Source organism: Nomascus leucogenys, chromosome 5, assembly GCF_006542625.1.
Source record: "Nomascus leucogenys isolate Asia chromosome 5, Asia_NLE_v1, whole genome shotgun sequence".
Lineage (NCBI taxonomy): Eukaryota > Metazoa > Chordata > Mammalia > Primates > Hylobatidae > Nomascus > Nomascus leucogenys.
Window position 1 is genome coordinate 69,007,373 of NC_044385.1, and position 12,129 is coordinate 69,019,501.

Here is a 12,129-nt window from a genome sequence, read left to right on the forward strand (position 1 = left end):
ACAGTGTCCGTGGGCTGTGGGTAAAATCATTTTCCCTTTTGTCCTCCAGCTCTATGTGCAATCATAGTTTAGTGCAATTGCCAATCCTTGGATAACCTAACCCTCCTTATTTTACTCCTCTAACCCATTTCTATATTTTCATAACAGATTCCTTACATTAAATGCCCTCTGTCAAACATAGATCTGTTACTGTTCTCCTGATTGAGTAGGGTCCAATACAAGCTGATAGGAATTTCAGCATGTGTGTGCAACATCAGCAAATGCGGTGCACCCAGAATGAATTTCATCGTGTCCTGGAAAAACATTTGAGAAAGACTCAATTGACAATGTCACCTCTGCACACCACGGTTCTTTATCTCTTGGTAAAGAATCATCAACCTCTCAGACCCAGTGAAAGATTTTATGTTATTCACTGGCATTTAAAGACACTTGTTTGTGCTGTGCTTGCTTCCCAGGAGGTATGCATTCAAATTACTGGAAAAAAAATGCAAGACTTTTGCATCTGTTGAGCCCTTTCTTCTTTAAGGCATATGATTCATCACTCTCATCTCCCTGCTTTTTTCTTCCCCTTAGTCTCCTAAGAATTTTGAATGTATTTTCTCTTGATATTTCTTCTTCCCTTTCCTTTAGGAACTCTTCGTCTTTGCAGATAAGCTGGCATTCAGAAGGAGGACATGAGAAAGAAAGGAAGCCAGTAGAACAATGCTATCACAGAAGAAAGGATGAGGTCAGTGTGGGCTCTAGTCTTATGCCACAGGTTAATTATCATCATATGTAGCCTCTAATTAAGATAAAATATGGAGAATATCTTATTACCCCACAAAATGAAAAGGAACTTAGCTTAAACTATGGAATAATTTCATAGGTTACCACAGTCAAATTCATGCCCATACCTCTATAGTCAGGAACTCTTCCTTCATCATCCTGAGCAATGAGGAAGGGGACTACTGACTCCAAATTTTGGAAATATTTATGTCATGGCCCATTGCCCTGATGGATTTCTTGACCTTTAATATTTAGAATCTCTGCCTCTATGCATGTTACCCCCGATATCTGCATGTAACACAGATATGGTAGATTTAGAAGATGACACTTGATGAGACACAAAATTTGGAAGAAAAAAAATCAAACTGTGAAGCTGAATGTTACCCAGAAGTGAAGAAAGGCATGCAGCCAGATTTCCCCAGCTCTTTGTTTCATCACATGATGTTGCTTGGATATCAGCTTATCAACAGACTTCCACCACCACCACCAGCATATAAACAGAGTCCGTGTAAGAAAACTACACTGAATAGGAATGGCAGCTTTTAAAAGTGGGGGAACTACAGTATAGGGTAAGTTCTTTTTAGGCAAATCTGTCTTTTTGTTTCAGATATATTATTTTGTAGATGTTTTTCTCCCTGAATTCCATGAGTATTTTAATCAAATTTTATCAGGTATAGGCCACTTGAATAGGTAAGATAAATTTATCCAGCGGTAGCCCCAGAAAAGCATACATGAATTATTGCCATAAGAAAGAGCATCAGTCATTTCTTTATGCTATTTGAGGAGAGAAGAAATCTTTCCAGTTTGAAGCATATTTATTCTCTGTTCTACAGATCTGGAAAATGGGAGGAGGGATATCGAAATTATTTGAGTACAGGATAGAGCATAGGCATCAATCACAGAGAATATTAAAAGAGTATATCTTGGTTGGTATGGTTTCTGGAGTGCACATTGAAGGAAAGCAGTACTAACTAAAATATTTATAGTTTAATTTATACATTTATATAGCAGAAACAGTACACATGGAGATGTTGACTAATGTTTTCCTAATAAATTTCTCTTCTGGAAGAATGGAACCTTCGATGTGTGAACTCAAATCAGTCTCCACATGTATTACAATACTCCTTAAGCATGTGTATATTTGTGAATCTATGTGTGTGCATGTGTTTGTGTTCATGAACATGCATGAAGGTTGGGTAGAGCGAGAAGAAACTGGCATAAAGTGAGAGCATTCTATATTCACGATTTCAGTGAATCAGACACCCAATGAGGTAGGCATTGTAACTGCTGTCTTAAGGATGAGAGGGCTGAGGCTTACAGAAGGAAAGAAACTCAAGTCTTTCTAGTTCTAAAGGCCATACAGCCTCTATTACAGTTTACTTTCTTTAGTTAGTATACATGCAGGTATTAATAATAATAATAATCTATGTTTAGCAGATTGTTACTACGCTTGAGTTGCTGTGGTCTTACTTTCTATCGTTCAGTAATTCACACTGCTAACGAAGACAAACGAGTAAGCAGAGGGGAAAATACTCTGGGTTTGCACTCTGTGACTTGGCAACCTATTCCAATACGTCTGTTCTTGCTGGATTGTTAAATTCATATTATTATACACACTTCAGACTCTAAGCCCTAAATGACCAGGAAAGGAGACTTAATCATAGCAAATGTGACTCCTTTATTCTGTATCTTTGTCAGGCAAGTGGAAACATGACAAGTTTAATAGTTTATTTTATAGTACAATGCTATAAAATTGCACACCTAAATATGCAAGAAGTGGAGAATGATGTAAAGGCATACTATACTGCCACTAAAAATCATATTTTTAAGGAATATTTAATGATCTGAGAAAGTGCACAAAACATAAATTATGATCTCCCTTTTCTAAAATTACACACAATGTACACAGAAAAAATAAATAAATAAATAAATAAAAGGAAAGTGAAGCCCAGCATGGTGCCTCATACCTGAAATCCCAGCACTTTGGGAACCTGAGGTGGAGGATAACTTGAGCCCAGGAGTTTGAGACCAGCCCAGGGATCATAGGGGGATCTTATCTCTACTAACAATTTTAAAAGTAACTGGGTGTGGGGTGTGTACCTGTAGTCCCAGCTACTTAGGAGGCTGAGGTGGGAGGATGGCTTGAGCCCAGGAGTTCAAGACTGCAGTGAGCTATAATCACTCCACTGTGTTCCAGCCTGGATGGCAGAGTGAGACTCTGTCTCAAAAAAAATGTGTAAATAAATAAACAAATAAAAGGAAATCAACCAAACGCTAACAGTAATTATGGATAGTTAGATGCAAGTTGAGTATGCCTTATCCAAAATGCTTGGGACCAGAAGTGTTTTGAATTCCAGATTTTTTTTTTTATTCTGGAAAATTTACATTATCTTTGCCAGTTGAGCCTCCAAAATTCAAAAATCCAAAATCCAATATGCTCCAATGAACATTGCCTTTGAGCATCATGTGGGCACTAAAAAAGTTTTGGATTTGGAGCATTTCAGATTTGGGACTTTTAGATTTGGGATGCTCAAATTGTATGAGCAATCTTATTTTCTTCTTCAAGTTTTAGATTTTTCCAAATCTTCCAAAACAATATATATTACTTTTAGAATCAGATATGAAAATATTATTTAAAATTATCAAAAAATTACTATTATAAAAATAGTATGCTCTACAACCCACCTGTTCCAAATGGTTAGAAAGACAAGGGCTCTGAATTATTCCTTAACTTCACAAATAATTAATAATTATTTTCATATATAAAGGATGAGAGTAGGAAAAGGTGTGGAATTAAGTAGTCTGGTGATGTCCAATTACTTGGAAACGTGAGCAAATGTTCTTATCCCTTAGAACAAATTACATTTTTAAAAATTCATTTACTTGCTTACTTATTTACTTAAGTACATCCCCAAAACTGGTTGAGCTAAAAGAAATTTTATGCTGTGCTTTGGTGTTTCTCGGAGGTATAGGATAAACGATGGGACAAAACAGGAAAAGACAACAAAAGCTTTGGAATGTTCCACAACTTCCTTTCATTCGAGTTCCTCCCTCCATCTGTGACACTTCCTTACTAAAGGTATGGCTTTTTTTTTTTTTCACAGATAGAGTGACCTGTCTGTCTCTCCTTCAAGGTTTGAGGAATTTTAATGCTGTCTTTGTTTACCTAGCATTAGGAAAAATATTGGCTGCATAATAAGCCCTTGCTGCGTGTTGAAGGCCATTCATGAGTGAATGAATGAGCACTTGGGTAACCTCCTACACCTGTCCCATTTCAGGAGCTCTGGTAGACGGTCACCTCTTCATGGCTGACCCACTGTCAGTGATGGGAAACTCACTAATTGGCCACACTGTGGCTCCCTGTTGGAGAGCTGTTAGCTCCTTTTGGTCAAAGTTAGTTAAAGCCATTCTCATAAATAGGCTGTAAAAATTTCAGTTCTCTCCCAAACCCTCAAGGAAGGATCAACAACAAGGTAAAAATATTAGTAATGTTACCTGTTACTTCTCACTGGGAAAGTTTAGGGTTTTACTAAGGAAAAGAGGTAGGCATTTTTTGCTTTGTAAAATAAAATCATCACTTTTAAGATTTGTATCTTCTATGGAAACTCCCATTGCACTTTGGAGTTCTGCTCTTGAAATTGGCTTACAATTTTCATATTATCTTGTTCTCAATCATTTTAAAAGGCAAAATTAGTTATTCAGGAGTGGAATTCATTCTCTTCAAATATGTTATCCTTTAAAATATCTACTTCAGAAACTAAAGGTGAAATAGTGTCTCAAATTATGAAGTACTTGGCTTTGCTACTTTCACTCTAGATATATTTTCGATACTAAGTTTAAGGCCAAAAAAATAAAACAAAACAAAACACTAACTCACAGATTTCAGGCCCACACAAAATGTCTAACAGGTAAAAGTCACTGTACTCTACCTTTACATATAATTATCTGAAGTTTAGTTTTTATTGCGTAGTTATCAACTCGTTTTGAAAATTCTGTTGTTTTGAATTTTTTCGCCTAGGGTGAACTTATTTTATCTTGATTTTTCTAAAATGTTGACGCCACTATCTGTTTCCCTATCTGTAAAGTGAACACAATAAATTGCTCATCTCATAGGATTGTTGAAACTTAAGAGATTATGCATGCAAAATACATGCAAATGCAAATGCAAAATGCTGAGCACAGTATATAATGAACACTTAGGTATGTAATAGTAATTGAAATCCTGACCCTTCTTGTTTCTTTCTACCTTAAAGAAAGTAGCCTTCTAAATGGTCTCTCCACCAATGGTCTCTTTCCTCAAGCCCATTCTCCACTGCAGGGCCATTTTTTTTAATGCAAATCTGGTGAGTTAAGAGTATGGTGTTTTGGGTTGGATCATTTGTTGGAAGGGCATAGAAAGCTGTTCTGTGCATTGCAGGATGCTGAGCACATCCCAGGCCTCTACTCACTGAATGCCAGGAGCACCCCCTCCTCCTCCCACCAATTAGGACAATAAAAAAATTTTGCAGGCATTGCCAAATGTCCCCTGGGGTCAAAATCATCCCTGTTGAGAGCCACTGCCTTAAATAAAGACCTTTGGTGGCTCCTCATAGAATATTTAATCCTTAAACTCAACATAGTTAAAAGGTTTCCATCATCTTCCCCTAATAGTCTTTTCACAATCAGACTCTGTTTTCTTTGAACTAAAAAAAAAAAAGTTAGAATTTCTAACAGGTTTCCAGGTGTTGTGCATGCCGTTTGAGAACCAGTATTCTAGTCCCTTAAGGAAACTCCTCATCTAAGACTCAGATAAGATGATCATCTCATTTAGAAAACCTTCCTTGACTGCTTAGGGAGCTGGTTTACATTCTTTGTTTTCATGGCACCTTTTTACTAATGATATAATGAATCCTTATCATATTACTCATCCATCTATCTCCCTTGCTTACTGAGAACTTTCAGTGGAAAATTTTCTACCAGTCCAGAGGCCTAGCATACTTCAGCTCTGTGTAGCTTATTACAACCTACTTTCCTCAATAAGGATCAAAGAAATTATAAAATCCTGGAAATCCTTAGATGTCCCTCAGTTCAAAACAATTACATACAATTTTTTACTCACATATTTTCATCATCATACAGATTAGCGGAAAACTAAGCAAATAAAGAGAGGAAACTCCCCAATTGTTATTTTCCAATTGTTGCACATTAAAAATATATATATGTCTAGCAAGAAAAGCTTCTTATTTCCATAAAAGTTAGCTTTGAATACGTCACAATTTGAATGCTGTGGAACGCCACATACTCATCAAAATCACCTGTTCTGTTCCGACAGGACCTCAACCAAGGGCAACAGCGCTACTTTTACAGCATCATGAGGATTTACAACTCCAGGCCCCAGTGGGAGGCCCTGCAGACCCGCTACATTCACAGCCTTCAGCACCAACAGCTGCTTGGTAAGTTTAACTACGTGATCCAAACTAAGCACCTAAGGAATCAACTCGTGCTGTAGCCAGAAGTCGTTTCCAGATAAATAATTCAAGCACAATGACATCTACTGGCGTGCTATTTTATCAACATAGCTGGTGAGCCAAGTTTCAAAGTGCTTATTCTTGACAATGGAAACCAAGGTTTTATGGGTAAATTAATAGGGCTTAAAGAAATTCGAGTATGGATTGTGGTAAAATGTTAACTCTCTGAGATTTGTGAGAACTTAATCAAGTAAATCAATGGGACTGGGCTTAGAAAACCAGGCGAGGCTCAAAGCACAGCTCAGCTCCTTGCTGTGTGCAAACTCAGAGGCTTGGTTTATTCACAACAATAATAGTTACATTTATTGCTCATTGACCACGCTCCAGACATTGTGCTAAGAGCTTTACATACAATATCTCATTTTCTTTCCACTTTATGGCTGTAGAAAATGGAAGCTCAGGCAGGTTGTGTAACTTGATCAAGATCACACACAGGTCTACCACGGAGGCCAGAAGCAATGTGGGGGCTGGACGTGGTGGCTCACGCCTGTGGTCCCGGCACTCTGGGGGGCGAGGCGGGTTGATCACTTCGGACTAGGAGTTCGAGACCAGTCTGGCCAACTTGGCGAAACATGAAAAATACAACAGACAAACCAACCAACCAACTCAGTGACAACAAAACAGGTCTACCCTGGAGTCATACTCTAATTTTTTCTATTTTCCTCCCTTTCTGATCCTTTATCCCACTTTCTTTTTCTTCCTCTTCTTTCTCCCTCTTCTTTGTCAAATAGAGGATTGAGTTATTATCACTGATCCATATAAAGTCCCTCTCTCATTTATTTTAACTCCCACCCCCCATTTCTATTCCCCGACTTCCCATGTGTAACCTTCCTAATATGTTTGATACGCATCTTTTTGTTTGTATGTATTTTTAGAAAATGTTTATTGTTTTTGTGTGCAAAAAAAATTAATAAAAACAAAAAAGATCACACACAGGTAATAAATGTCAGGACTTCAAGCCAGAGCTGTCACCTCCAAAGATTATACATTTTCAGCCCCGTCCTCTGCTGTCTCTCCTCTTCTTTCAACCTCTTTAGATTTTACGAAGCACAAATGAAATAATGGTTGTGAAAGACTTTCACAAAATAAGCATCAACTTACCGAAAGGCATAATTGTTGTAAAGTCCCTTTTCTTGCAGGAAATGCTTTCAGTTGCTGGCTGCCCTTCATCATACCGTTCTCCTAACTCCACTAGAGTGCTTTTTAAACAAAAATCTACTCACTTGGCTTTAGCACATCTACTTTATGCTGTTGTTTTTGTATTTACACAAAAGGAAGTCATGGTTTTCGCAATTGATTTAATAAAAACAATAACAATAGTTACCTTTTATTGAGGGCTTCCTGTGTGTCAGGTGCTCTTCTAAGAACTTTGCAGGTATTGTATCTAACACTCAAACACCTCTTTGTGGCAGGTGTCTTTATGACCTACAGTTTACAGAAGAGAAAACTAAAACATGGACAAGTTAAATAGCTTGACCAGGGTCATGCAACTATTTAATAGTAAACAGAGAAGCTGGGATTCAGTCTGGTCCCCATGGTTGTCTGAAGTGTCACTAGAAGCATCATCTAGTAGCTTTGTTTTTAGAGCAAAATTGCATAGAAGCCAATGAATCCAGAAGCAGAAGTATTCAATGCTTAGTGCACATAAAATCCACCAGGTACCTTATTAAAATGCAGATTTCCAAGATTAACCCTCTGAGTTTCTGATTCAGAAGGTCTTTAGAGTCATAAATCTGCATTTTTAATAAGGATTTTGAAAAAGCATGTGGCCTCAGCCCAATGATTCACCAGTTGGTGGTCTGCAGACTACACGTTGGGAAACACTGAGAGAGATCAAATAAATCTTTCTGGTTTGAAGAAAGTTTTGATATCGAAGATATCATGGCTCAAGTTTCTTTCCAAATAATTTGACATGTTAATCAATGACTAAGTGTTTATTAACTTATTGAATGAGAAATGCAAAAGAAGAAAAACATACTTCCAGTCTTCAAAGATCATATAATCTGGGCATGCTCACCACAAGCGTAGAAGAAATTTTGTACACATAAGTAAATATTTGCAGTTTTGTTTTCTTATTTGCCTTGTAAAATTGTTGATTTTGAAGTTTCTCTTATTTCTTTCCCTTAGGCTATATTACTCAACGGGAAGCCTTGTCTTATGCTCTTGTACTTAGGGATTCAACCAAGAGAGCCTCAGCCAAGATAGCTCCTCAAAGAACCATTCCCCGGAAAACTTCAGCCATGACAAGATGTCCCTCAGTACTACCTGTATCTGTGGTTCTACCTAGGGCCCAAAGTAAAAGGCGCCAAATGCTCAGGAACTGAGACTTGGTGCATTTTCAGAAACAGGAAGTTTTCCTATGTATCCCTGGTATCTAGTGGGTGCTTTGTGCATATTTGTTGAATGACAGTGAATAATTTCTAATATAAACCCCAGACCTAAAAATAATCTCTGATTCATATAAATTTTGCCAGCAAGACCAAGAGGTTTAAGAGCAATGGAGCCGAGATTAAGCAAGCCTTTCCACGTAACATCCATAGAGTAAAAGGACTTTTAAAGCTTTCAAAGTAAAAGTTTCCTTGAACTAGAACCTCCTAGAGAAGTCCCCAAAACAGTGAAAGGGGACAAGTGACCAGAAGGGGCCAGGTCCTCTGTCACTGGGTGACCATTTCTTGCAAACTATCGTGTATACATTTTGAAAATATACGAAACAACACGGGATTAACACTGATCATAGAGGGCTTACAAAATCATACCATCCCAGCAAAAATTGGCCTATGTATTTCCTTCCTCTCCTCTTCCCCATCAGGCAATGGCATTTAATGTAGCCCCAAAGCTATTCTAGTTCTCACCTGGCTTGATCACTTTGTGTCATCTCGAAACATGCACTTATCAGTCTACCACAGCTGAATTGCTTTTACGGAGCTGTAACTGGCCTTGACATGGGTAAGAGAATTCATGCACACATCTTCCCCTGGCAGCTGAAGAAACACTCTTAAAAGAATATGAAATAACACCGAAGACTTTGTTTCAGTTCCAACCTTTCTGTGGCCTCAAATGTTTTAAGCAAAGCACATAAAACTGTACTAAGCAAAAAGTGAGATAGCATAGCAGTGAGTCAGTTCATCATACAAAGGCATAGTATTTCATGTTATATTTAATGGTTATTTTCATCACCAGAGATTGTGTGTGTGTGTGTGTGTGTGTGTGTTAAAAATCAGTCACCAGTGCTCATGTAAAGTCAAAACAAAACAAAAAAATGCTTCTTCGTCATCATTTTAAGATATGTCACCCCATTCAAATCAGCTGATGCCTATGAAAGGAATTGGTTGAGGTGGAATATAAACTTTATTGACAAGGGATATGCTAACATTGATCTGAAAGGAATATGTTGCATTATTATCAGAAAAAAATCATTATCTTCTCTTTGCAATCATGAACATATAAGATATAAAAATTGTCATGAGATTCTGAACACTAGTATTGAGGTCCAGCACTACTTCTGAGCTCCTATCTGACTTTTCTTTGGGAGGAATGGGAAGCGTGGTTGGCCCACTAGTCTGATAAGAAGTCTTGGGGAAGCTAATACTGACCTTGCTGGGGTCATTCACTTAATCATAAAGAAGCTTCTTGACCTCTGCAAATTCTGGCCCTGACATGTATTCTAAATACCTTTACAGTTTGAAGTTAGAAATTGTTACATAGGCTTAGAAGAAGAAAAGACTCCAGTGGGACTGGGATGAGCTGCGTGGTAGCCCTCATAAAGCAGAGAGGTTGGTGGGAGACCTAACTTGGCCTATACTAACCTTCCCATTGTTTTCACAATGGGCCTTTTATCCCCTCTGAACGGCTTGCCTGCACTTTTATCTTAGACTTTTTTTTGATGAGCATAGGTATTTGCTGTGTAAGCCTTATCTAGTGATGCAGAATATCAAGGAGGCCACTTACAATTCTAAGCTGCATCCATGTATCAAAAATCTCAGAAGCACCTTGCATCCGATAGAGGCTTTTAAGAGCAGATTGACAGGTGAATGTCACAGGTCCACAAGAAGGACAAATAGATCTAAGTTGGGCAAAAGATTCTATTTGTTGGTTCTCCCTTCTAAGATGATAATATGCCCCTGCACTTGAGCACCTTACTTGAAACTTAAAGAAATGTGGTTGGTTATGGTGCTGGGAGAAAGGGGTGCACCTGGGAGGACACTGAAAAAGATAAACAAAGGGGAAGGAAGAGAGGACAACCTGTAACTTTTAGAAAAGGCTACTACTTTTAACTGTTGGAGAAAATGCTATTGCTTGCACTCACAATGTCAATATACATTATCAGAACTTAAGTCCTGGAGATCGGAGACTGTTTCCCCTGAAATTGCTAGCACCTAGAACGGCCCCTGGTTGCAGTAGGCAATCAATAATAATCTTTGAATAATAATGAGGTTTTCAAAGATTCTGCAAGTCAGACTGGCCTCTGGCTTTGTGATATTATTCTAGAGTCCCAGGAACCCACAATTGTTGATGAGGAGTAACAGAATATCAAGGACAGGTGATGAGACAACAAGTCTACCCCGCAAAGGGCAGGCAATAGAGGGTACATTGGAAAGAATTTTAAAACAATAATAAAGCTGACTACAAGTTGGTCTATTTTTTATTACCACCATGAGCCAGCAATTCTAAATAATATCAGTGATAAAATATTCATCCCCCAAAATATTTTATTGGTCTAGGTTCTAAACAATTTCTGAGGTTACTGTTGAGTTTTAAACAATACATGTATGTAAGCTTCAAAGTAGCACATTTGTATTGTTTTTCTTCAATAATCGTTTTACTCCACATGGAAAATAATTCAGAGAACTTCATGCTATACGGTTGGCTCTCAGTACACGCAGTATCAGCTCATGTGTCTCCAGCCCCTGTAGTACTATATATTCTTGCATTTAAATGATAGATTTGAAATGAACAACGATTGTACCATGATTGTAAAGACAAGAAACAGAACCTGAAATACTTCAATTTTTGATTCTATGTGGTGGTTTAGAGTTTTTTAAAACAATTTTTATGTATAATTTATATGCAATAAATGCACTCAAAGTTCAATGAATTTTTCTTCATTTCAGTTACTGTATTTTAATTTCAAGAAGATGTATGTAATTTTGTTATAAATATTTTTTGTAATCAGCTTTTATAGTCTATTTTTGCTTGTATATGTATTCCCTCTTTTTAAAAAAAATATAGAATCGGGGGTACACATGCAGGTGTGTTACATGGGTATATTTCATAATGCTGGGGTTTGGGCTTCTATAGAACCCATCACCCAAATAGTAAACATAGTACCTAATAGGTCATTTTTTGACCCTTGCCCCCATCCCTTTCTCTGCTCTGTTGGAGTCATCAGTGTCTATTGTTTCCATTTTTATGTCCAAATGTACCCTTTGTTTACTTTTCACTTATAAGTGACAATATGTGGTTTTCTGTTTCTGCATTAATTGATTTTGGATAATGGCTTCCAGCTGCATTCATGTTTTCATGTTGCTGCAAAGGACATGTTTTATTCCTTTTTATGGCTGCATAGTATTCCATGGTGTGTGTGTGTGTGTGTGTGTGTGTGTGTGTGTGTGTGTGTCTGTGTGTATTACATTTTTTAAATCCAGTCCACTGTTGATGGACACTTAGGTTGATACTGTGACTTTGCTGTGATGAATAGTGCTATCATAAACATATGAATGCAGGTGTCTTTTTGAGAAAATAATTTCTTTTCCTTTGGGTAGATGCCGAGCAGTAGCATTGCTAGGTGAACTAGTAGTTCTATTTTTATTTCTTTGAGAAATCTCCATACTGTTTTCCATAGAGGTTAAAAGTTCAA

At 37.5% G+C, this 12,129-nt stretch overlaps 1 protein-coding gene across 2 annotated transcripts; it reads left to right on the forward strand.

The window, feature by feature from the left end:
- The first annotated feature begins 1,219 nt into the window (after window positions 1-1,219).
- Window positions 1,220-11,363, forward strand: FAM216B (family with sequence similarity 216 member B). 2 transcript variants are annotated; one of them, XM_003270029.1, is made up of 4 exons: window positions 1,220-1,334; window positions 3,738-3,844; window positions 6,077-6,197; window positions 8,400-11,363. In XM_003270029.1, exons 2-4 carry the CDS (start codon window positions 3,746-3,748, stop codon window positions 8,594-8,596), a joined length of 417 nt encoding a protein of 138 aa, XP_003270077.1. In that variant the 5' UTR covers window positions 1,220-1,334; window positions 3,738-3,745; the 3' UTR covers window positions 8,597-11,363. The 2 variants fall into 2 exon arrangements, with proteins under 2 accessions (XP_003270077.1, XP_012362325.1); XM_012506871.1 differs by having other exon boundaries at window positions 1,223-1,334; window positions 3,732-3,844.
- Window positions 11,364-12,129: the final 766 nt, after the last annotated feature.

Excerpts from the sequence above, each read along its gene's own strand:
- FAM216B (XM_003270029.1), top strand. The coding sequence starts at position 3,746 with ATGGGACAAAACAGGAAAAGACAACAAAAGCTTTGGAATGTTCCACAA. Across the intron at positions 3,845-6,076 it reads GTGACACTTCCTTACTAAAG|GACCTCAACCAAGGGCAACA; the intron begins GTATGGCTTTTT and ends CTGTTCCGACAG. Across the intron at positions 6,198-8,399 it reads TCAGCACCAACAGCTGCTTG|GCTATATTACTCAACGGGAA; the intron begins GTAAGTTTAACT and ends TCTTTCCCTTAG.